The sequence below is a fragment of the Heptranchias perlo genome, chromosome 14 (assembly GCF_035084215.1).
Source record: "Heptranchias perlo isolate sHepPer1 chromosome 14, sHepPer1.hap1, whole genome shotgun sequence".
NCBI classification, from domain to species: Eukaryota; Metazoa; Chordata; class Chondrichthyes; order Hexanchiformes; family Hexanchidae; genus Heptranchias; species Heptranchias perlo.
This window is the reverse complement of record NC_090338.1, coordinates 69424716-69449927: the sequence shown is the minus strand read 5'-3', so window position 1 is coordinate 69449927 and position 25212 is coordinate 69424716. Positions and strand designations below refer to the sequence as shown.

At 44.5% G+C, this 25212-nt stretch overlaps 1 protein-coding gene across 1 annotated transcript in view; it reads right to left on the bottom strand.

Moving 5' to 3' along the window:
• The window catches only part of LOC137332193 (serine/threonine-protein kinase 32A-like), a 165286-nt gene that overhangs the window by 98455 nt on the left and 41619 nt on the right, over positions 1-25212 (bottom strand). Inside the window, exon 3 of the mRNA XM_067995889.1 lies at positions 23626-23799. Within this exon, the coding sequence (XP_067851990.1) occupies positions 23626-23799 (174 nt within the window). The remainder of the gene's footprint in view (positions 1-23625; positions 23800-25212) is intronic.

Genomic DNA, 25212 nt, shown 5'->3' with positions numbered 1-25212 from the left:
AGCTAATATTGATTTATTTAAAATGCTCCTTTTGCACATGTCCTGCTGTAAAATAAACTGCTCGTGATTCAGCACCAGGAGAACACATTCAGCGAAAACAGCGGCATTCTCCTTGAGCAATACTGCTTCATAAATATTACCAAACATGTTGGAAAGATTAGGATTCCCAGGGCCTGTTGTCAGCATAAATCAATTACAGAGGTGAAAATTGTTACTAAGAGCATTTTAGCCTGCAATGAAAAGCGCACATACTTAATTTGCTCTTTGATATATACTCGGGATCCTGCTGCCGCCATCAGAAGAGTGAGAGAGTGTTTGCAGGGTCAGAGTTTGCCTTGCGGGGGCCCTGGCATGCAAAGATTCGGTTTGGATACTGGGTCTGCCCAGGACCCACATCTCTGCAATTGCACAGGTTACACTGCCCAAACTGGACCCCGACTTTGCCCGTACGGACCAGCCGTGAGAGCTTAGCCTGCCTGGGCCAGACCGATGCTGCCCGCAGCGGCCGGTTGCTTCCATCACCAAGACTGCCTACTTCCACCTCCATAACATCGCCCACCTCTGCCCCTGCCTCAGCTCATCTGCTGCTGAAACCCTCATCCATGCCTTTGTTACCTCCAGACTTGACTATTCCAATTTTCTTCTGGCTGGCCTCCCATCTTCCATCCTCCGTAAACTTCAGCTCATCCAAATTTCTGCTGCCGAGTGTATCCTAACTCGCACCAAGTCCCATTCTTCCATCACCCCTGTGCTTGCTGACCTACATTGGCTCCCAGTCTGGGAACGCCTCGATTTTAAAATTCTTATCCTTGTGTTCAAACCCCTCCATGGCCTCACCCCTCCCTATCTTTCTCCAATTCTGGCCTCTTGCGCATCCCTGATTTTAATCGCTCCACTATTGGCGGCCGCACCTTCAGCTGCCTAGGCCCTAAGCTCTGGGATTCCCTCTCTGAAACTCTCCGCCTCTCTACCTCTCTCTCCTCCTTTAAGACGCTCCTTAAAACCTACCTCTTTGACCAAGCTTTTGATCGTCTATCCTAGTTTCTCTTTATGTGGCTCAGTGTCAAATTTTGTCTGATAACGCTCCTGTGAAGCGCCTTGGGGCATTTTAGTCCATTAAAGGCGCTATATGAATGCAAGCTGTTGTTATGGACACCAGAACCGCTCGTGGCCCAAGTCTGGTTCGGGCCCCCGACCGCATGGGCAGCCTGACTCCAGGCCTCCACATTGCTACCTTTCAGTGGATGACGGCTGTGCTGCTGCAGAGTGGTAGCACCGGCCCTGTTCACGTAGCTCAGATCTGGGAGGGAGCAAATGGTAGGGGATCGAACTTGCCTTCTCTCATCCCAGTGTCCGATGCATTAGCTCACCAACATGCAGGACCACAGTGCTGGTCCGAGCCTCGGTCTCTGCTCACTTCTCTCAATATAGGAATATTAGGAACAGGAGGGGGCCATTCAGCCCCTCGGGCCTGCTCTGCTGTTCAATTAGATCATGGCTGATCTGCACCTCAACTCCATTTGCCTGCTTTTGCTCCATATCCCTTTATACCTGTACCTAACAGAAATCTATCTTAATCTTGACAGTTCCAATGGACCCAGCATCCACAGACTTTTGGGGGAAGAGTGTTCCAGATTGCTACTACCCTTTGTGTAAAAAAGTGCTTCTTGATTTCGCTCCTGAATGGCCCAGCCCTAATTTTAAGATTATGCCCTTTTGTTCTGGATTCCCCCACCAGAGGAAATAGTTTCTCCGCATGTACTCTATCAACTTCTTTTAACATTTTAAACACCTCGGAGAAAGGAATAGAAGGATATGCTGATTGAGTTAGATGAAGTAGGAGAGAGGAGGCTCATGTGGAGCATAAACACGGCATAGACCTGTTGGGCCGAATGGCCTGTTTCTGTGTTGTACACCCCTCAATCTTCTATACTACAGGAAATACAAGCTGTGTTTATGCACCCTGTCCTCATAATTTAACTCTTTAAGCTCACTAATATGTGACATTCTATAGATTTTAATATGGCCTAGGTATTGAAAAATAAAGCAGTAGAAACAGAAATTTTAGTTAGTAAATTTTTGATCACTTTTTAAAAAGTTAGGTTTAAAAAATAGTGCAGATCTACTTATATATCATTAAAACACGGAGTCCCTGTCCTTTTCTATCTCCCTCTTTTGGCCAGTTAGGCCTTGTTGCCATCTAGCAATCTGATTGGTTGATAGTAATCACATGGCATGCAGGCTCTATTGTTCAAGCAATTTGATTGGTCCAAGAAAATTATGTGACCCACATCCCCATTACTCCTGGTCTGTAACCTGTCAGGGCAAGGATTTCAATCTCTTTTCTTCCAGTAACGATGGTCACCATTATACCTTGTGTCTTCCTGCCCCAACCTCACTGGCCTGGGGTCACAAATGTTCCTCTTGAGGGTTTTGGGTCACTGATCTCACTTACTCTGACCTCCCTCCTCTATAAGGCTTGGCTCCAGCCATCCAGCAGAAGCTGGAAAGGGGGGGAAACCTCAGTCCAATTGCGCTGTTCATTCCATTCCCAACTGGCTTGCTAATTCTCTCCTAACTAGGCTCCCTCCCAACAGCAATTCCCAGACCCACTCTTCAACTCTCCCCAACCAGGCAGGTCAGCTTCCATTGCTCTGGTTCCACTTCAAACCCAGATGGACCAACCCCTCTCCCTCCCTCCCTCCCTCCCTTCCCTTCCCTTCGAGGAAAAAGGATGGGGAATGGAAGTTGAGTGAACCCAGGGCTAGAGAAAGCTTCAGAGCTCACAAGGAACCCCATGGGGGATCGAGAACCATATCAATATTAAATCAACACTATATGAAGAGCAAAAGATAAAAGATGTGATACAGAACACTTGGAGGGCATTAATGAGATTGGACAAGTCAGCATGGGTTTATGAAAGGGAAATCATGGGAGAGATTACACAAATTGGGGATGTATTCTCTAGAGTTTAGAAGGTTAAGGGGTGATCTGATCGAAGTTTATAAGATATTAAGGGGAACAGATAGGGTGGATAGAGAGAAACTATTTCCGCTGTTTGGGGATTTTAGGAGTAGGGGGCACAGTCTAAAAATTAGAGCCAGACCTTTCAGGAGTGAGATTAGAAAACATTTCGACACACAAAGGGTGGTAGAAATTTGGAACTCTCATCCGCAAACGGCAATTGATGCTAGCTCAATTGCGAAATTTAAATCTGAGATAGATAGCTTTTTGGCAACCAAAGGTATTAAGGGATATGTGCCAGAGGCAGGTATTTGAAGTTAGATCACAAATCAGCCATGATCTTATCAAATGGCGGAGCAGGCACGAGGGGCTGAATGGCCTACTCCTGTTCCTATATTCCAATGTTAACAAATCTACTGGAGTTTTTTGAGGATGTAACTAGTAGAATAGATAGAGGAGAACCAGTGGATGTGGTGTATTTGGATTTTCAGAAGGCTTTTGATAAGGTCCCACACAAGAGGTTAGTGAGCAAAATTAAAGCACATGGGATTGGCGGGAATATACTGGCATGGATTGAGAATTGGTTGACAGACAGAAACAGAGAGTAGGAATAAACGGGTCTTTTTCCGGGTGGCAGGCAGTGACTAGTGGGGTACCGCAGGGATCAGTGCTTGGGCCCCAGCTAGTCACAATATATATCAATGATTTGGATGAGGGAACTAAATGTAACATTTCCAAGTTTGCAGACGACACAAAGCTGGGGTGGAATGTGAGCTGGGAGGAGGATGCAAAGAGGCTCCAATGTGATTGGGCAAGAACATGGCAGATGCAGTATAACGTGGATAAATGTGAGGTTATCCACTTTGGTTGTAAAAACAGAAAGGCAGATTATTATCTGAATGGTGATAGATTGGGAAAAGGGGAGGTGCAACGAGACCTGGGTGTCCTTGTACACCAGTCGCTGAAAGCAAGCATTCAGGTGCAGCAAGCAGTTAGGAAGGCGAATGGTATGTTGGCCTTCATTGCAAGAGGATTTGAGTACAGAAGCAGAGACATCTTACTGCAGTTATGGTGAGACCACATCTGGAGTAATGTGTGCAGTTTTGGTCTCCTTATCTGAGGAAGGATGTCCTTGCCATGGAGGGAGTGCAATGGAGGTTTACCAGAATGATTCCTGGGATGGCAGGACTGACGTATGAGGAGAGATTGGGTCGACTAGGCCTATATTCACTCGAGTTTAGAAGAATGAGAGGTGATCTCATTGAAACATATAAAATTCTAACAGGACTAGATAGACTAGATGCAGGGAGGATGTTCCTGATGGTTGGGGAGTTCAGAACCAGGGGTCACAGTCTCAGGATACGAGGTATGCCATTTAGAACAGAGATGAGGAGAAATTTCTTCACTCAGAGGGTGGTGCACCTGTGGAATTCTCTACCACAGAAGGCAGTGGAGGCCAAGTCATTAGATGTATTCGAGATGAAGATAGATATATTTCTTAATGCTAAAGGGATCAAGGGATATGTGGAAAAAGCGGGAACAGGGTACTGAGTTAGATGATCAGCTATGATCATTTTGAATGGCGGAGCAGGCCCGAAGGGCCGAATGGCCTACTCCTGCTCCTATTTTCTATGTTTTCTATGTTGAAAAACAATTGCAAAAAAATATTGGCCACTTTAGCAGAAGGTGGACCATTGTTGTTGAGCAAGTGCTGCCTGCTCCTGGACAAAGTGCAAAAGTGTTCCATCCAGGTAGAAGAGTCTCAATAAGCCTAAGTTATACTGCCGTTTTTTGCGCGTGCAGTGTAGCTTCAGTACAATGTCTGTTGGACCTCCTGTTTAGAAACTGGAGCAATATTTTTAGTGTTTTGAGAAGGTGGGCGCTCCCATCCCTGTGCTCTTTCTCCTGCACCCTTCAGCTCTAAAATGTTATGCGCCGTAATTTGCTGGAAGTGCGAACTGATAACGGGCACGGCGAGGGCAAAGGGGCATCTGGGACCTTAGTGAACGACAGGACCAACAGACTATCTCCTTAACCAATGATACTTAAGGACTGAGAAAGAAACAGAGGAACGCGGAGAAGGAAATAGGTTGTATTAGAGTCAAATCAAGTACAGAAAGAAAAATTGGATTGAGAGAAAAAAGAGACAGAAAGAAAAATTGGATTGAGAGAAAAAAAGAGACAGAAAGGAAAAGTAAAATCTCTAACAACAATTTACTACATGAGACTCGACAGTTTAAATTGTTCCCTTTCTGGGCTGGAGAGGTTGATTGGCATTGCATTGACAATTATCACGTTGTTAAAAGGGTACTTACGCTCTTAATTATGAGCCCCAACTTTCTGTGGAGAGTTTAATGGGCAATTAACGTGCAAATCCAGCAAGTTCTTAAAAATAACGGGGAGGGTAAGGGCGAGATGATGTTTGTGCGAAGCAAACGGCGGTGTGGCGTAAATCAACCAGCAAGTTCTGAAGATTCGCATCTCACAGAGTATCTCTTCATCCCCTGAACTTGCTGGCCGATTTGCATATTAATAACAGCGTGCATCGTTAACTCGCCGTTATTTTTCCAGCAAGATTTGGCCCATTGTAAATTTACTGGCCAGGGAGTGGAGTTCTATACAGATGTGTAAGCACACAGGCAAAGTGCTCTCCTGACACCCAGAGTGCACTTTGCATCAGACAGCGTAGTTCAGGTGGTTGCTGGCTTTGAGCTGCAGTTTACGTAATGGGTATTAGACTCGTAGCACAGCTAACCCCAACATAAGATTCTTTTTAAAAATTCATTCTTGGGATGTGGGCGTTGTTAGCAAGGCCGGCATTTATTGCCCGTTCCTAGTTGCCCTGAGAAGGTGGTGGTGGGTCTTCTCCTTGAACTGCTGGTACAGCTGAGTGACTCGCTGGGCCACTTCAGACATCAGTTAAGAGTCAACCACGTTGGTGTGGGATTACAGTCACATATAGGCCAGACCCGGGTAAGGATGACAATTTTCCTTCCCCATTAGTGAACCAATATTGTGTTTTTTTTTAACTACAATCCAACAGCTTCATGGTCACTTTTACCGATACCAGCTTTTTATTTCCAGATTTTTTAAACTGAATTCAAATTCTCAAACTGCCATAGTGAGATGTGAACTCACTTTAGCCCAGGTCCCTGGATTGATAGTCCAGTAACAGTAAGATATCAAATATAAATCTTTTTTTTCTCTAATTGATAACCAGATCAACATTAGGACTGAGACTGATGCTTGAAATAAATGTGACTTATGCTAAATGAAAGGAATTTGTAATTGACTGACCCCAGGCAACATCAATGAGGACTATGGAAAGCAAACCAAACATGTCTTGTACTGACAGCTGGTGTAGGGTTTCACCATTGCCAAAGGGGTAAGGCATGTGCAAAAATAATCTACAAACACATCTTGTTGATTTAGAGAGCTGTTTTCAGTTTGAGGGTAGATGGTTTCAGACGAAGAAAGCCCTTCAGCCCATTTGATCTCACCCTTAAAGAATGCCATCTCTACTATCCTTCCATTGCAGCATTCATTCTTAAATGAATCCAGTGTCCTGGCAACCCGTTCCAGCTGTTGATCATCCTCTGTCTGAAGAAATAACATCTGGTCTTCACAATCCTGAACCTGTGCTTCCTCGTGACTATTGATATGGTTATATCACACATCTCAGCTAGAGTATTGTGTCCAATTCTGGGCACCACACTTTAGGAAGGATGTCAAGGACCTGGAGAGGGCAAAGAGGATATTTACTAGAATGGTACCAGGGATGAGGGACTTCAGTTATGTGGAGAGACTGGAGAAGCTGGGATTGTTCTCCTTAGAGCTGAGAAGGTTAAGGGGAGATTTAATAGGAACATAGGAACAGGAGTAGGCCATTTAGCCCCTCGTGCCTGCTCCGCCATTTGATAAGATCATGGCTGATCTGTGATCGAGCTCCATATACCCACCTTTGGCCCATATCCCTTAATACCTTTGGTTGCCAAAAAGCTATCTATCTCACATTTAAATTTAGCAATTGAGCTAGTATCAATTGCCGTTTGTGGAAGAGAGTTCCAAACTTCTACCACCCTTTGTGTGTAGAAATGTTTTCTAATCTCGCTCCTGAAAGGTCTGGATCTAATTTTTAGACTGTGCCCCCTACTCCTAGAATCCCCAACCAGCAGAAATAGTTTCTCTCTATCCACCCTATCTGTTCCCCTTAATATCTTATAAACTTTGATCAGATCACCCCTTAACCTTCTAACTCTAGAGAATACAACCCCAATTTGTGTAATCTCTCCTCGTAACTTAACCCTTGAAGTCCGGGGATCATTCTAGTAAACCTACGCTGCACTCCCTCCAAGGCCAATATGTCCTTCCGAAGGTGCGGTGCCCAGAACTGCTCACAGTACTCCAGGTGCGGTCTAACCAGGGTTTTGTATAGCTGCAGCATAACTTCTGCCCCCTTGTACTCTAGTCCGCTAGATATAAAGGCCAGCATTCCATTAGCCTTATTGATTATTTTCTGCACCTGTTCATGACACTTCAATGATCTATGTCCCTGTACCCCTATGTCCCTTTGGAGATCCACTGTTTTTAACTTTTAACTCCAAAGGGACATAGGGGTACAGGGACATAGATCATTGAAGTACCCTGTTCTATCCTTTTTTGATCCAAAGTGGATGACCTCACATTTGTCTACATTGAATTCCATTTGCCACAGTTTTGCCCATTCACCTAATCTATCAATATCGCTTTGTAATTTAATAGAGGTGTTCAAAATTATGAGGGGTTTTGATAGAGTAGATAGGGAGAAACTGTTTCCATTGGCAGGAGGGTCAGTAACCAGAGGACACAGATTTTAAATAATTGGCAAAAAAAAGTCAGGGGGGAGATGCGGAGAAATTATTTTATTCAGTGAGTTGTAATGATCTGGAATGCACTGCCTGAAAGGGCGGTGGAAGCAGATTCAATAGCAACTTTCGAAAGAGAATTGGATAAATACTTGAAAAGGAAAACTTTGCAGGGCTATGGGGAAAGAGCAGGGGAGTGGGACTAATTGGATAGCTCTTTCAAAGAGCCAGCACAGGCAAGATGGACCAAAAGGACTCCTTCTGTGCTGTACAATTCTATAATTCTGTGTGACTGGACCAGCCTTTGACAAAGTTATCTGTTGTCAAAATAGGGTCATGATGATGTAGCTAGTCCATGATGCCAGCAACCTGATCACAGACAGATGATGGGGGTGATTTTAAACCCCAAGAATGGGTGGGTTGGGGGTGGGTGGGAGTTGAAAATAGTTGTTTTTTTGGGTCGCAATCACAACATTTTTGGACTTTGCATTCCCAATGGGAAGCCTGTACTTTTAAGCACCGATGTTAAACCCGGAAATAAAGCCGGGTTGCGGTCGCGATCCAAAAAAACAACTATTTTCAACTCCCACCCGCCCCCAACCCACCCGTTCTTGGGGTTTAAAATCACCCCCGATCTGTCTGTGGTGGTTAAAGAGCCTCCTGTTTGTGGGAAAACCTCAACAAAATAATGTAGTGAATAATACGGGTTTTCATCTCCGTGATATTTTTAGTGTCGCAGCTAACAGACTTGCACTAAACTCCTGTCTGTGACATTTGTTGCAGTCATTTAACTTTTTTAAACATTTTAAACTCATTGACTACATAGATGGATAAAATAGCGCAGACTGGACCTCATCAGCTAGCAATCTGTTCAAAACACTGAGAATATGAGGGAGAAGGAATGGGCCTGGTAATTGATGTAAGATCAGACCAAAAAGAGTGCTCGAGTCACCACCATTAATGAAGGGAGATGGGGTTTAATCCGATAACGGAATACTAAGGGAGTTCATTTTCTCTGGGTGCTATTTTTAGCAGACGGGTTAAAGCATTGATGTTAAACTCCAGTCTGCGGTATTTTATTAAAGTCAACAACCTGTTTAAAATAAACAGCTAGGTGACTTGTGTTGAAATGGCGCAGACAGGAATTTAATGCAATAAAAATACTGGACAGAAGAAGTCACAGCTCAAACTCTCCACCACATTATTTTGTTGAGATATACCTAAAACACCTAGCTGTGGTGGGGGCAGGGAGGGAAGGGTGAAGTTCACCAACTGGTAAATTGGACTAAGCGTTAGCGATTTCGTTTCATGAAACCAATTTGCGGTTAATTGATGGATGGGAAGACACTGAAATATTCTCATTTCTCGGGGAACTCCAGCTGTCTCAAAGGAATAAAACCAAATAGAACACACGCTTAAAAAAAGAGACACTTCCATGGAAACACATTACAGAACCTTCAGCAGTAATGGGAATGAGTTGACACAAGTGCAAATGTTAACAGCAAAATGAATCAAGCAACCGATGACTTGATGCGTTACGGCCACAGAATTAACTAACCATCCTCCATGTTGGGCCAGCTTCAGTCCTTCCTTCTTCCTACAAGCTCTAGGCTTTTAAAACCCAAGTTTAATGCCACCTCCCCACCCCTTCCAGATTGATCCGATCTTCTTTTCTCATCCTGAACTACAGATCTTGGCCCTTGACTTAGGTTACTTAATAAAAAATTGCCATGTATCCCTCTTCTGAAAGAATTTCTTGGTTAGAAATCCAAACACTGGTCAATCAATAGCACAAGAAATCAGCTGGCCCAATGGCTCAGTGAGTAATTGCCACCACCAGGTGTGGAATTAAACTACGCAGAGGAGCTCGGTCCCAGATTCAATCTCTAGCCTATACTAAGTGAGCTGATAGCCGTTGCCGATTACTATCCAGTGACTCCCTTACTGGAAAGTGGCTGTCAAGTGAGCAGAGCATTGGGTTTCTCTGTCATGCCCCCACCGTCATGGTTAATAGGCTACCAAGGAGCGCTCTCTGTTCAGACTCTTGACATGAAGAATGGTCAAAGATAAAAATGGATCTTCCTGACCAATGGCCTTGGTAAATCCCAGCAAGTTAACATTCAAGATGCAGCCGGCTACACGAGACACACTTGTCAGAAGCTGAGGTCAAAAACATGGGCTTTACTGCAATATAGAAGCACCTTAAAAAGGTAAATGATTTGCAATTTGTAGCATAATTTTCATGCCTCTGCTTAACTGGTCACTGATTAGCGCACAAGAGGGTCAAGGGTTGGCTCTCTGAGGGCAAACATCTCTCCACCCTCCCACCAACCCCCACCCCCCGCCATGAAATTCCTTTCTTTGTGTTCATTAGTCAAGGTTGTCAGTTCTTAGGAATGGAATTTATTTTTGTTCTGGGCACCAGGCCAAGATCAAAGCCTTCCAAGTAATGGTCTAACATGGGTCAGATCAATGGTAAAGCTCCTTCTACAGAGGTCCTGAAATTACACAGTGGGATAACAGCAAATTAACACTTGGCTGAAATTCCTCTTCCCACTGTTTTAGCAGAGGCACTACACCATTCCGTTTAAAATAGCAGGTTAATACCACCACTAAAGTAGAATTACATAGAATTTACAGCACAGAAACATGCCATTCAGACCAACTGGTCTCTGCCAGTGCTTTTGCTCCACACGAGCCTCCTCCTATCAACATATTCTTCTATTCCTTTCTCCCTTCGTGTACTTATCTAGCTTCCCCTAATGGACAAAAGAATTTTAGGTAAATATGTTAAGTGTCCATATGCTATTATCTCAAGCCCAGTGTCCCTTAACTCCAACTCCAGAACTGTATCTCCCTATATATAGAAATACATAGAAGTTACAACACAGAAAGACGCCATTTAGCCCAACCAGTCCGTGACAGGGTTTACCCTCTACACAAGCAAATAGTCCTCCGTGAGTCTCTGACTGGGGTGGCTAACAGTCTCAGGTTGGAGGTATTTTTGAGCCGTTGGCCCATGCTCACCACAAACTGGGCTGAAACTGGCAAATGCAGGACCTTTGCAAAGGGAGACAGACTTTCACTACATTGATCTGGGTAGGATTCAAACCCAGGTCCCATAAATGGATGGATATTGTGCAAACCCACTGTGAACCAGTTTAACAGATTGGGGAGGACCAGGGGACATGAGTTTAAACAATGTAAGAGTAGGAATAGACTGGATGTTGGGCGATTCTTCTTTTCCCAGAGAGTAGTGAGCCTCTGGAATACATTGCCAGCTGGTGTGGTGGGTGCTGACTCTCTGTATCGCCATCAAGAGGGGGCTGGACCAGTTCCTGACAGGGGCAGAGATCGCAACATATAGAAGGTAAGTGTCTCTATAGATAACACTTGGTCCATGTGATCTCCTGGGCTGGTTTCAATCGCCTGAGGAATTTTGCAGAATATTTTTTCCCTTTTGGCCCGGGGTTTTTTTGCTGTTTTTTTGCCTTTCCCGGGATTGTTGGCAAGGGGTTGGGGTGGGGGGTGGGGGGAGTGGAGGTGTTTAGTCCTGATCATCCTGCCATCGTGGCGAGGGGCCGGCTCAATGGGCCAGCTGGTCTTTTCCTGCCTGTCAATTTTGTATGTTCATATGATACCCAGGCTTACCTAAATAATCCTTCTGCTAAGGAGAGAGAAGTGCAATGGAGAATGACCAGGCTAGCACGGTGAAGCACTGTACGTCACTGCATCAATATACCGCACCCACAACTTGTTTAATCTTCTAAATAAGTCTCCTTGTAGATAAATTGGAGCAGTTTTTGCTGATATATTGAATATAAATGGTGCTACTTCAGCAGAACCATATTCACTCTCAATAATTGGAGAGCCCCAGCAAGTCCTCCTGATGAAAACACACACTGACTTTGGAATTCTTCCTGACTGTTAAACTAATAGGAAATGCAGAGCAGGTCTCACAACATCTAAAAGAGGAAAAGACAGGTTGAAGCCATGGGCTGCGACTCATTGTCAGGACTGTAAAAAGGAAGGGAGCCCCACAGCTCGGTGTCAGCTTGACTTAGTTGGTAGCACTCTTGCCTCAGTAGCAGGCGGCTATGGGTTCAAAACCCACTCCAGGACTTGAGTTTAAAATCTAGGTTGAATTAAGATCTCACAAGCAGTAGTTGAGGCGAATAGCATAGATGCAATTAAGGGGAAGCTATATAAGCACATGAGAGAGAAAAGAATAGAAGGATATGTTGATGTGGTTAGATATAGAGGGGTGGGAGGAGGCTCGTGTGGAGCATAAATGCCGGCATAGACCAGTTGGGCCGAATGGCCTGATCCTGTGCTGTAAATTCTATATGTATGTGTATATGTATATATATATATGACACTCCAGTGCAGTAGTGAGGAGTGCTGCATTGTTGATGAGATATTAAACCAAGGGTCCAACTGTTTATTGAGCTGGATGTTAAAATCCCATGGCATTGTTTGAAGCAGAGTAAGAATGTCTCCAGTGTCCTGGCCAACACTCTTCTTTCAGCCAACGCCAAAACAGATCAACTGCCATAAGGATTAGGTGGTACCTGATGGTGGACTATTCTGTTAATATTTGGGTTGAGCATCAGTTGTCCAGAGTGCCTTAGTCAGGCCTTTCACCTCAGTTACTCAATAAAAGACAACAAAATGGTCACTCGGTCAGACTGGGCACATCAACGTTTGTTCACAACCATCTGCTGCCAAGTCACTGAATAATGTCACTATTTATTTTTGTTTAATTTCTGATTGGATAATATCTTCACGCCTGATTAATATAACCTTTAGCAAACTGACAACCTCGACAGTCAACAACGACACATCCAGAATAAATCTACATAACTGATTTTAACCTCCATAAAATGATAAGTTTGGTTCCCAATTCCAGCCACAACAACAACTTGCATTTATATAGTGCCTTTAACGTAGTAAAACCTTCCCAAGGCGTTTCACAAGAGCGTTATTGGACAAAATTTGACACTGAGCCACAAAAGAAGATATTAGGACAGGTGACAGGTAGGTTTTAAGGAGTGTCTTAAAGGAGGAAAGAGAGGTGGAGAAATGGAGAGGTTTAGGGAGGGAATTCCAGAGCTTAGGCCTGAGGCAGCTGAAGTCACAGTCACCACTGGTGGAGTGATGAAAATCAGGAATGCACAAGAGGCCAGAATTGGAGGAGCGCAGAGATCTCGGAGGGTTGTAAGGCTGGAGGAGGTTACAGAGATAGGGAGCGGCAAGGCCATGGAGGGATTTGAAAACAAGGATGAGAATTTTAAAATCGAGGCCTGGCCGGACTGAGAGCCAATGTAGATCAGCGAGCACAGGGGTGATGGGTGAACAGGACTTGGTGCGTGTTAGGATACGGACAGCAGAATAAAGATTCCCTAATATTGAAAATAAAATCAGAATTTCACTACCTCTTTGGCCTGGGTGAGGCAGTACAGCCGGAAGCTCTGCCAGCATCAGAGAGGCAGAAGCCATCCCAACTGATCTGGGATCCTCCTGGATAACTCGTACGGTATAAGACTTTTCGGCCTTACAATACACAAGGTGAAATTATTTATTTTCAAAAGCCGGCCTGGAGGTACAGAATTCCCTGGCAATGCCAGTGTTGTACGGGTTAATCAAGCTTAAAAGCAAGCTACTTTGCTTGATTAAATTGTCGTGAAGAGATTCAATCAGCAGTCAGCTGACATTTTGGAAAACAACGTTGATGATTTCGAATTTGCATAAAGAAGAAACCAAATGATAATTAATCGGAGTGCGTCCAATTCACACTAACCTGCAATCACCAGATAATTACATTTCAATGTACTTCAGATTAAAATGAGTCGAGCCGAACAACTGAATCAAACTTTTCCTTCATGATTTAAGTTGCTTTTATATTGCTCGAACGCCGAGTCACTGACAAACAGGTCTCATGCAGCAGGCGACTATACCAAAGGATACCTTGGTGACCTTCTGATCGACCTGAAACGTTAACTCTGTTTCTCTCTCTACAGATGCTGCCTGATGTGCTGAGTGTTTTCCAGCATTTTCTGTGTTATACCAAAGTATAAATATACTGGATTCGCTAATGTTGGTTAAGAAGATCCATTAAAAACAGTCTTCCCGGCTGCCAGTTTTAGCCGCTCCAGCAAACTTACTTTGGTGTTGCCGTCGGATGCAGGTCATCAGCCGGCAGCACCAGCACCGCTCTAGAGCGGTATAAAATATATAATCTCTTCAAACTCAACGGGACCAAATTACAATCAGCCTTCTGCCCTGAGTGGCAACACTTCAGATTGATTGCAGACATTTATACCAATACAAACCACGAGCTGTAAAGGCACAATAAGCAGCACTGTTTGCATTACAGCTGTTGTTGCATAAATGAGGAGGCACCACTGCCACCAAACGAGTCGAGAAGCACCTCAGGGATTTCCAAGGCAGCTCCAGGGTCAGCTTTTTAACCACGGTCAATTAATGGTCAATTTTTTAACCAGCCTGTGCCGTTTGCTTTATCCTGGCCCCAGCAACGCAAATTATGCCTTCTAAACAATTGCACATGTATGGTTGCTCTTCTACTCCTTCCACTGCTCAGAGCCCTGCAGAACACTGCAGCAAGTGTCCGGTGCAACTGAAAGCATTGCTGCTGCTGCATATAGGGGTCATCAGACAGAACAGTCATATCGTCATGGGTGATTTTTGTAAAAGGTGGACAACACCAATTTGTTTCTCAGTTAATGTCCTAAAATGATTGTACAGACCATACGATATCTGTTTTGGGGAATGGATATAATTTCTTAGGGGACTGCAATATTTGCAAATCTATTCTACATCAGCGCTACACGTTTCTGCTACAGTGAACATCTTGCCCAACATCTTGTGATAGTGGGCTATTTGACTGTGATAGCATTACCGCCAAGCTCGATCCTGTCCTCTCCCGACTCTAATACAAGTTTGCCACAAGGGAGGAGGGAATTGAAGGGGGATGGAGGAAAAGAATTCAATATGTTTACATGACAATCGAGGGTGGAACATAGCAACATAGGACCACTTAAAGCACTGGTACCACACTTGCGTGACGCTATTGGCATCCCCATCCACTGGCTTTTTTTTTTATTCGTTCATGGGATGTAGGCGTCGCTGGCAGGGCCAGCATTTATTGCCAATCCCTAATTACCCTTGAGAAGGTGGTAATGAGCCGCCTTCTTGAACCGCTGCTGTCCATGTGGTTGGTGAAGGTTCTCCCACAGTGCTGTTAGGAAGGAAGTTCCAGGATTTTGACCCAGTGACGATGAAGGAACGGCAATATATTTCCAAGTCGGGATGGTGTGTGACTTGGAGGGGAACGTGCAGGTGGTGTTGTTCCCATGTGCCTGCTGCCCCTGTGCTTCTAGGTGGTAGAGGTCGCGGGTTTGGGAGATGCTGTCGAAAAAGCCTTGGCGAGTTGCTGCAGTGCATCCTGTGGATGGTACACACTGCAGACACGGTGCGCCAGTGGTGAAGGGAGTGAATGTTTAGGGTGGTGGATGGGGTGCCAATCAAGCGGGCTGCTTTGTCCTGGATGGTGTCGAGCTACTTGAGTGTTATTGGAGCTGCACTCATTCAGGCAAGTGGAGAGCATTCCATCACACTCCTGACTTGTGCCTTGTAGATGGTGGAAAGGCTTTGGGGAGTCAGGAGGTGAGTCACTCGTACACAATACCCAGCCTCTGGGCTTGTAGCCACAGTATTTATGTGCTGGTCCAGTTAAGTTTCTGGTCAATGGTGACCCCCAGGATGTTGATGGTGGGAGATTCGGTGATGGTAATGACAGTGAATGTCAAAGGGAGGTGGTTAGACTCTCTCTTATTGGAGATGATCATTGCCTGGCACTTGTCTGGCACAAATGTTACTTGCTACTTATCAGCCCAAGCCTGGATGTTGTCCAGGTCTTGCTGCACAAGGGCACGGACTGCTTCATTATCTGAGGGGTCGCGAACGGAACTGAACACTGTGCAGTCATCAGCGAACATCCCCATTTCTGACCTTATGATGGAGGGAAGGTCATTGATGAAGCAGCTGAAGATGGTTGAGCCTAGGACACTGCCCTGAGGAACTCCTGCAGCAATGCCCTGGGGCTGTGGCGATTGGCCTCCAACAAACACTACCATCTTCCTTTGTGCTAGGTATGACTCCAGGCACTGGAGAGTTTTCCCCCTGATTCCCATTGACTTCAATTTTACTAGGGCTCCTTGGTGCCACGCTCAGTCAAATGCTGCCATGATGTCAAGGGCAGTCACTCTCACCTCACCTCTGGAATTCAGCTCTTTTGTCCATGTTTGGATCAAGGCTGCAATGAGGTCTGGAGCCGAGTGGTCCTGGCGGAACCCAAACTGAGTATCAGTGAGCAGGTTATTGGTGAGAAAGTGCCGCTTGATAGCACTGTCGACGACACCTTCCATCACTTTGCTGATGATTGAGAGTAGACTGATGGGGCAGTAATTGGTCGGATTGGATTTGTCCTGCTTTTTGTGGGCAGGACATACCTGGGCAATTTTCCACATTGTCGGGTAGATGCCAGTGTTGTAGCTGTACTGGAACAGCTTGGCTAGAAACGCGGCTAGTTCTGGAGCACAAGTCTTCAGCACTACATCCGGGATGTTTTCGGGGCCCATAGACTTTGCTGTATCCAATGCACTCAGCTGTTTCTTGATATCACGTGGAGTGAATCGAATTGGCTGAAGACTGATTTCTGTGGGGATATTGGGAGGAGGCCGAGATGGATCATCCACTCGGCACTTCTGGCTGAAGATGATTGCAAACACTTCAGCCTTGTCTTTTGCACTCATGTGCTGGACTCTGCCATCATTGAGGATGGGGATGTTTACAGAGCCTCCTCCTCCCGATGGTTGTTTAATTGTCAATCACCATTCACGACTGGATGTGGCAGGACTGCAGAGCTTTGATCTGATCCGTTGGTTGTGGAATCGCTTAGCTCTGTCTATAGCATGTTGCTTCCGCTGTTTAGCATGCATGTAGTCCTGTGTTGTAGCTTCACCAGGTTGGCACCTCATTTTTAGGTACGCCTGGTGCTGCTCCTGGCATGCTCTTCTACACTCCTCATTGAACCAGGGTTGTTCCCTTGGCTTGTTGGTAATGGTAGAGTGAGGGATATGCCGGGCCATGAGGTTACAGATTGTGCTGGAATACAATTCTGCTGCTGTTGATGGCCCACAGAGCCTCATGGATGCCCAGGTTTGAGTTGCTAGATCTGTTCTGAATCTATCCCATTTTGCACAGTGGTAGTGCCACACAACACGTTGGATGGTGTCCTCAGTGTGAAGACGGGACTTCATCTCCACGAGGACTGTGTGGTGGTCACTCCTACCAATACTGTCATGGACAGATGCATTTGCGACAGGTAGATTGGTGAGGACGAGGTCAAGTTGTTTCCCCGTGTTGTTTCGTTCACCACCTGCCGCAGGCCCAGTCTGGCAGTTATGTCCTTCAGGACTCGGCCAACTCGGTCAGTAGTGGTGCTACCGAGCCACTCTTGATGATGGACATTGAAGTCCCCCACCCAGAGTACATTCTGTGCCCTTGCTACCCTCATTGCTTCCTCCAAGTGGTGCTCAACATGGAGGAGGACTGATTCATCAGCTGAAGGAGGGCGGTAGGTGGTAATCATCCACTTCCTTCACCATAAGAACATAAGAACAAAAAAAAAGGAGCAGGAGCCTGCTCCGCCATTCAATAAGATCATAGCTGATGTTCTACCTCAACTCCACTTTCCTGCACTATCCCCATATCCCTTTATTCCCTAATGTCCAAATATCCATCGATCTCAGTCTTGAATATACTCAATGACTGAGCATCCACAGCCCTCTAGAGTAGAGAATTCCAAAGATTCACAACCCTCAGTGAAGAAATTTTTCCTCATCTCGGTCCTAAATGGCCGACCCCTTTTCTTGAGACTATGATCTCTAGTTCTAAACATTCCAGCCGGGGAAACAGCCTCTCAGCATCTAACCTGTCAAGCCCTCTAAGAATTTTATACATTTCAAAGAGATCACCTCTCCTTCTCCTAAACTCCAGAGAATATAGGCCAATTCTACTCAATCTCTCCTCATTGGACAACCCTCTCATCCCAGGAATCAATCTAGTGAAACTTCGTTGCAGCCCCTCCTAAGGCAAGTCTATTCTTTCTTAGGTAAGGAGACCAAAACTGTGCACAGTACATTGGCGCACCGTGGCTGCAGAGTGTACTATCTGCAGGATGCACTGCAGAACTTGCCAAGGCTTCTTTGGCAGCACCTCACAAACCCACAACCTCCACCACCTAGAAGGACAGGGGCAGCAGGTGCATGGGAACACCATCACCTCCAAGTTCTCCTCCAAGTCACACACCATGCTGACTTGGAAATATATCGCCGTTCCTTCATCGTCACTGGGTCAAAATCCTGGAACTCCCTACCTAACAGCACAGTGGGAGAACCTTCACTACTTCTTCTTGAACCGCTGCAGTCCGTGTGGTAAAGGCGCTCCCACAATGCTGTTAGGTAGGGAGTTCCGGGATTGTGACCCAGATATTTGAAAGGCAAAGGGATGAGGCAGATATGGCTCCAAAATAGAACGGAAAACAACAGAAACTGAGAAAATCCAGCGGGAAAACAGGGAAGGCCACTAGGATCTGAAGTTGTTGAAGTCAATAGTTGGTTTTATATTGCCATTGTTTTAGTTCGGCTTCTGGGAGACCTGGGGGAGTGAGCTGGCTATCTCCTGTGTTTGCACTACTAAATCCAGCTCTTTATCCCTGTGTTACTTGGATTGATGAGTCTGCCAGCAGGATAAGGGAGCTGGATTAAGCAGTGTAAATATCAGGAGCCAACTCATGGATTCTGGTCCCTACGATATCAGAATTAAAGCAGTATAAAAGCAACTGATGTTCAGATCAGAAAGCTACGAGTACCCAGGAGGAAGATGATACACCAGGACAGAATTTACAAATTCACACTTCCAGGGCATCAGGAATTTGGGATCAAAGTCAGTTGGTTTTCTTCCCATTAAAATTCATAGAATCATAGAAGTTACAACATGGAAACAGGCCCTTCGGCCCAACATGTCCATGTCGCCCAGTTTATACCACTAAGCTAGTCCCAATTGCCTGCACTTGGCCCATATCCCTCTATACCCATCTTACCCATGTAACTGTCCAAATGCTTTTTAAAAGACAAAATTGTACCCGCCTCTACTACTGCCTCTGGCAGCTCGTTCCAGACACTCACCACCCTTTGAGTGAAAAAATTGCCCCTCTGGACCCTTTTGTATCTCTCCCCTCTCACCTTAAATCTATGCCCCCTCGTTATAGACTCCCCTACCTTTGGGAAAAGATTTTGACTATCGACCTTATCTATGCCCCTCATTATTTTATAGACTTCTATAAGATCACCCCTTAACCTCCTACTCTCCAGGGAAAAAAGTCCCAGTCTATCTAACCTCTCCCTATAAGTCAAACCATCAAGTCCCGGTAGCATCCTAGTAAATCTTTTCTGCACTCTTTCTAGTTTAATAATATCCTTTCTATAATAGGGTGACCACATTAATTTGTGCTCCAAGCTCTATGCAAATTAGTAAAATCTACGCTACCATTTTGAAGTTTGCATTAAGCTTGATTGAGTAGTGTAGGAGGGCAAAGATGGAAAGGTCATTGTGGGGGAACGGATGTGGCAAACCTGTGAACTGCCGGCATTTTCCCTTTTAATTTCAGTATTTTGGTTTTAGATCTCCACAGCAGTAGGCTTAGCCACAGTAGTCCCTGCTGTCACATGGTCCTGGCACCTCTGTGAGGTCCTGGAATACAGTTGGGTGGTGGGTAATGAAGATGTCATGCACCTTTCAGTGGGACTGCACACTGTGTTTCAGTCATGTCGTACTGCGGCCATTCTGATTGTACAACATTGAATTTTCTTTACACCTGATGAGGCAATAGGCTGATTAGCTGTGGGAGAGGGATTGCGTCTGGCATCCAGTGACTGTCAGTACATGTGTGCACAAAGTAGAAGGTTTACACTGCAGACTAGTGTTGATTAAATTATAAATCACTTGGAATAAACCCACAATCATGTGACGATAACAAATTTCTCATTCTCTTGCCCTGTTGGACTCTGACAAGCTTGTTACTGCGACTCAACACTTAACTATTCATTCTCTCTCTCTCTCTGTCTCAATATTATTCTCTATTATTTTCAAGTCAATTTATCACAAAGCGAAAGGAACAGAAAGTCCAAGAATGTGAATGTGTTAGTTTCAAGCTCTTAATTAAAGATTCAATGGGGACGAGAGACAAAAGCAGCAGTAACATAACGAAAGGGTTGAATGTAAGAAAAGTGAGAATTAGCAAGACTAAGAAACACAACCGAGGGGGAGAGAGAGTGAGAGAGAGAGAGAGAGGGGAAGAGAGAGGAGAGAGGGAAAAGGAGTGAGAGAAAAGGAGCGAGTGAAAAGGAGCAGAGAGGGTGAAAGTGAGAAGACAGAGAGAGAGAGAGAGAATTAGCAGCAAGACAAACAGCCAGAGGGAAGGAGAGAGAGAGAAATAAGGTAGATAAAATAGCAGCTAGATTAAGAACCACAATATGGGGAGTGGAAGAGAGAGAAATTTAGCAGTGCAATTAAGAAATACAGTCTGAGTCAGACTGAGAGAGAGAGTTAACAGCAAGACGAAAAAACAGGCTGAGGAGGGAGAGGGAGACCAAGAAGCAGAGAGTGAGAGCAAGAGAGAGAGAGGGAGCACGAGCAAGAGAGAGAGAGCACGAGAGAGAGAGAATGAGAAAGAGAGCGAGCGAGAGAGCAAGCAAAAGCAAGAGAGTAAGAGAGAGCGAGAGAGAGAGAGCAAGAAAGAGCGAGTGAGCAGGAGCAAGAGAGCGAGAAAGAGAGAGAGCGAGAAAGAGAGAGAGCGAGAGAGAGAGAGCAAGAAAGAGCGAGTGAGCAGGAGCAAGAGAGCGAGAAAGAGAGAGAGCGAGAAAGAGAGAGAGCGAGAGCCAGCGTGCTGAGTGCAGCCTGGGAAGGAGGAGAGGATAAGGATTTTTAAAAAGTGAAAATCAGACACAAAAAAAACACAGCCCAGGAGTAAAAGTGAAAAATAAGGGGTGCGGGAAGAAATTGGACAAGATCAAACATGAGAGGAAGAAATGAAACTAACCAAGGCATCAGAAAGACAGATATGCTGTAAGAGAAGGCTCCCAAACAACTAAGAAAAATACAGATTATATGCAATAAAAATAGGATAAACAGGCATTAAGCAATGAAGAAAGGATGGAATCATCCACTGAGAGCATGAAGAGCTGTTTACTAACCAGTAAAACAAATAATCTTCAAATAAGCTCTAAATGGGTGGTATAAAGAAACGTACACAAGACATTGGCTATACTGAGCAACAGCATGGCTCAACTAATAGCGTTCTTGGTTCTGAGTCACAGGGTTGTAGATTCAAGCCCCATTCCAAGACTGGAACACATCACTTAGACTGACACTTCAGTGCAGTAAAGAAAGAATTTGCATTTATTTAGCATCTTTTACATCCTCAGGATATCTGGACTGCATTGTCTGAGAGGGTGATGGAAGCAGATTCAACGACAACTTTCAAAAGGGAATTGGATATCAACTTAAAGGGGAAAGGTTTGCAGGGCTATGGGGAAAGAGCAGGAGAGTGGGACTAATTGGATAGCTCTTTCAAAGAGCTGGCTCAGGCAAGCTGGGTTGAATGGCCTCCTTCTGTGCTGTATGATTCTTTGTCCTAAAGTGTTTCACAGCCAATGAATTACTACTGAAGTGAAGTTTGTGCACAGCAGGGTCCCACAAACAGCAAATTAAATAAATGATCAGTTAATTTGTTTTGGTAGCTGTTGGTTGAGGGATGAATGCTGACCAGGGCATTAAGAGAAGTCTCCGCTCTTTGTTAAATAATGCCATGGGATCTTGTATGCCCACCTGAGAAAGCTGATGGGGTCTCGGCTTAAAAGACAGCACCCTCAGCAATGCAGCGAAGTGTCGGTTTAGATTACAGGCTCAAATTCTGGAGTGGGGCTTAAAACCCTTAACTTGCTGACCTAGAGCTGATAGCTTGGCTTAGTGGTCGCACTGACACTTAAATACTGAGGGAGAGCTGCATTGGTGGGGATGCTGTCTTTTAGTTAAGGCTTTTATCTGAGGCCCAGTCTGCCTGTTCAGGTGGATACAAAGATCCCATGGCACTATTTGAAGAGGAGCAGGTAATTCCCCTCTCAACCAACACTATTGGAAAGAGATTAACTGATCATTCACCTCAAACCTGTTTGCTGGGTGAAAATTAACTGCCATGTCTGCTTATGTAACAGCAAATGAACTTGAAATGTAGTTTGTTGGTTATGAAGCATTTTGAGGATGCGAGACGGTATGAGGTAAAACGTAAGTTCATTTTTTACTTTCATGTAATGTACATGCTCAATGACTTTTAGAGGTGGGAATGGCCTTGGAATGTGACATAAATCAGTGCAACAGAGTCCACGTTTGCTCCACTATCCATCGATATCTTTCCGTCTGTTTGTAGTTAGGAGATCGTATATATGGAGACAATATGATTAGGCATTTTATGTGCCAAGGCATACCCTATCTGTTTGATAACCTCCTCCAGCCCTAGAAGATCTCTGTACTCCTCCAATTCTGTCCTCTTGCATATCCCCAATTTTCATTGCCCCACCACTGGCAGCTGTGCCTTCCCCTGCCTAGGCCCTAAGCTCTGAAATTCCCTCTCCTACCTCTCTCTCCTCCTTTAAGACACCCCTTAAAACCTACCTTTTTGACCAAACTTTTGGTCACCTAATATTTCCTTATGTGGCTCAGTGTCAAACTTTGTTTGATAACGCTCCTGTGAAGCACCTTGGGACGTTTTACTACGTTAAAGGTGCTATATAAATGCAAGTTGTTGTTGTTGATATCCAGCTTCAGTCTCAGCAGCAGTCGAAGGCAAAGTCAAGATAAATATCTCACAACTAATGGGTCAAAATCACACTGTGCAATAGTAACATAGAAAAGTGTCAACGTGTTCCGATGGCATTGTGCTATTTTAAGTGGGTTACCATTGCACAGTGTGATTTCACCCTAGAGCCTAGAAATTACTTTCAACAATATTATTTTAAACTTGTTAACACCCGCTTTAAAATAGCAGATAGAGGAACGTCATACGAATGTGTTACGTGTTTATTGCCAACAGTAATTTCTAGGCTTAGATGTCTTCCCTTTGTCTGGATATGCTAAGGCACTGTACAAATTTCAATAAATAAATACCGAAAAACAGAATCTAATTGAAAATGAATTGGAGTCCCAACCTTCCTAAAGGGACATTGTCATCTGGTCAAGTGTCACATGAGATGCTCCATCAGGTTTGAAAACAAAGGGTGTCTACAGTGATGTTATTGGTGACATGAAGTATTAATTCCATTTGTACCAAAGTTTTTATTCTGATCAATAATAACTAAGCCTCCAAGAACACATTTGAGAATCACACTGCAGCCAATGGACTGTGGATTTTCACTGGTGACCAACATAGTAGATCTAGTGAGTTTATTAAAGAGGTTATTCCGTTATAGCGATAATGCCCTTAAAGCAGCAGTGAAGGAAGATTGTGGGCCGCATTCAAGGTGGTGTATTCCATCTATGCCTTCCTTGAACTCAACTTTCCATGCTGTTTAACAATGGCCAAATGTGAACGTCATCACATTCAAAAGGAGAGTTCACTGTACCAGGGATAACACTTCATTTATAATTAGCACTGTCCTGTACTGTCTGAATGACTGACCTGTGAATTATGTGTCTGCTCTGTAGATAATCCAATGCCAGAGCCAGCTCACAAATATAAAGTTTCACCGTTCCCTCCTTAAAGTGAACATTCTGTTGCAGATGATAACGAAGGTCTCCACCCAGAAGGAGGTCCACTACCATGAACATATCCTCCTCATCCTGAAACGAATACCTAAAAGGACAGAGATGAGCTGAGATTATTGACAAGCCTTACAGTACCTTTAAACCGAATATCTATGGCTACCTGTAGATAATCCGCACTTAGAGTACTGTGCCCAGTTCTGTTCTCCATATTATAAAAAGGATATAGAAGCACTGGAGAAGGTGCAAAAAAGATTTACAAGGATGATACCAGAACTGAGAGGTTATAACTATCAGGAAAGGCTGAACAGGCTGGGGCTCTTTTCTCACGAAAAAAAAGTGACCTTCCGGTAAGCCACCGACCTTCGGGTAAGCATACTCCAAGGCGGCCTTCGAGACACACGACAACGCAAAATCGTCGAGCAGAAATTGATAGCCAAGTTCCGCACCCATGAGGACGGCCTCAACCGGGATCTTGGGTTCATGTCACACTACACGTAACCCCACCAGCGAACAAATGTTATCTGTTTTTAATATAACGGGTCATTGACTGTCTTCCTTCTCTCTCTCTCTTTTTTTGGGGGTTTGTATATTCAGTGGCCTTTTAGGTGACACCTCTCTGTCTGCTCACTGTGATTGCCTTGGCAACGGGCAGTAATCACCAGGCATTGTTCTGTGATCTTCAAATGCGAAGGATTCGAAAATTTCATTTCCACACTATTCACCTGAGGAAGGAGGAAGCCTCCGAAAGCTTGTGGAATTTAAAATAAATTTGTTGGACTATAACTTGGTGTTGTAAAATTGTTTACAAAAGAAAAAAAAGTGAGGAGTGATCTGAAAGAGGCTTTTAAGATTATGAGAGGGTTTGATAGAGTAAACATAGAGAAAATGTTTCCACTTGTGAGGAGTACAAAACTAGGGGCCATAAATATAAGATAGTCAATAGGAATTTCAGGAGATACTTCTTTACTCAGAGAGTCGTTAGGATGTGCAACTCTCTACCACAAGGAGTAGTTGAGGCGAATAGCATAGATGCATTTAAGGGACAGAGGGAGAAAGAAATAGAAGGATATGCTGATAGGGTTAGATGAAGAGGAGTGGGAGGAGGCGCGGGTGGAGCATCAACACCGGCATTGACCAGTTGGGCCAAATGGCCTATTTCTGTTATATAAATTCTATGTCATTCTATGTAAACCACTATATGCAAAGTTAAAACCTCTCTTGAAACAGATTCAACCAGATATCGCAATAAATTAAACTAATGAGCCAATTGACCAAGTTTGAGATGGGCAAGACAATTATATCAAGATCAAGCTGAGCTTTGATCAACACATGGTCCCAGTTGGCTTCATGATGCTAAGCTCAACTTCAAAAGTAATTAACTGATTGTAAAGCACTTTGGGACATAGTGAGGATGTTATTAGGTATTGTATGTTATTAGGTATTGTATGAATGCAAATTCTTTCATTACTTTCATGCAGTGTGAATCTTTAGATATGATGTG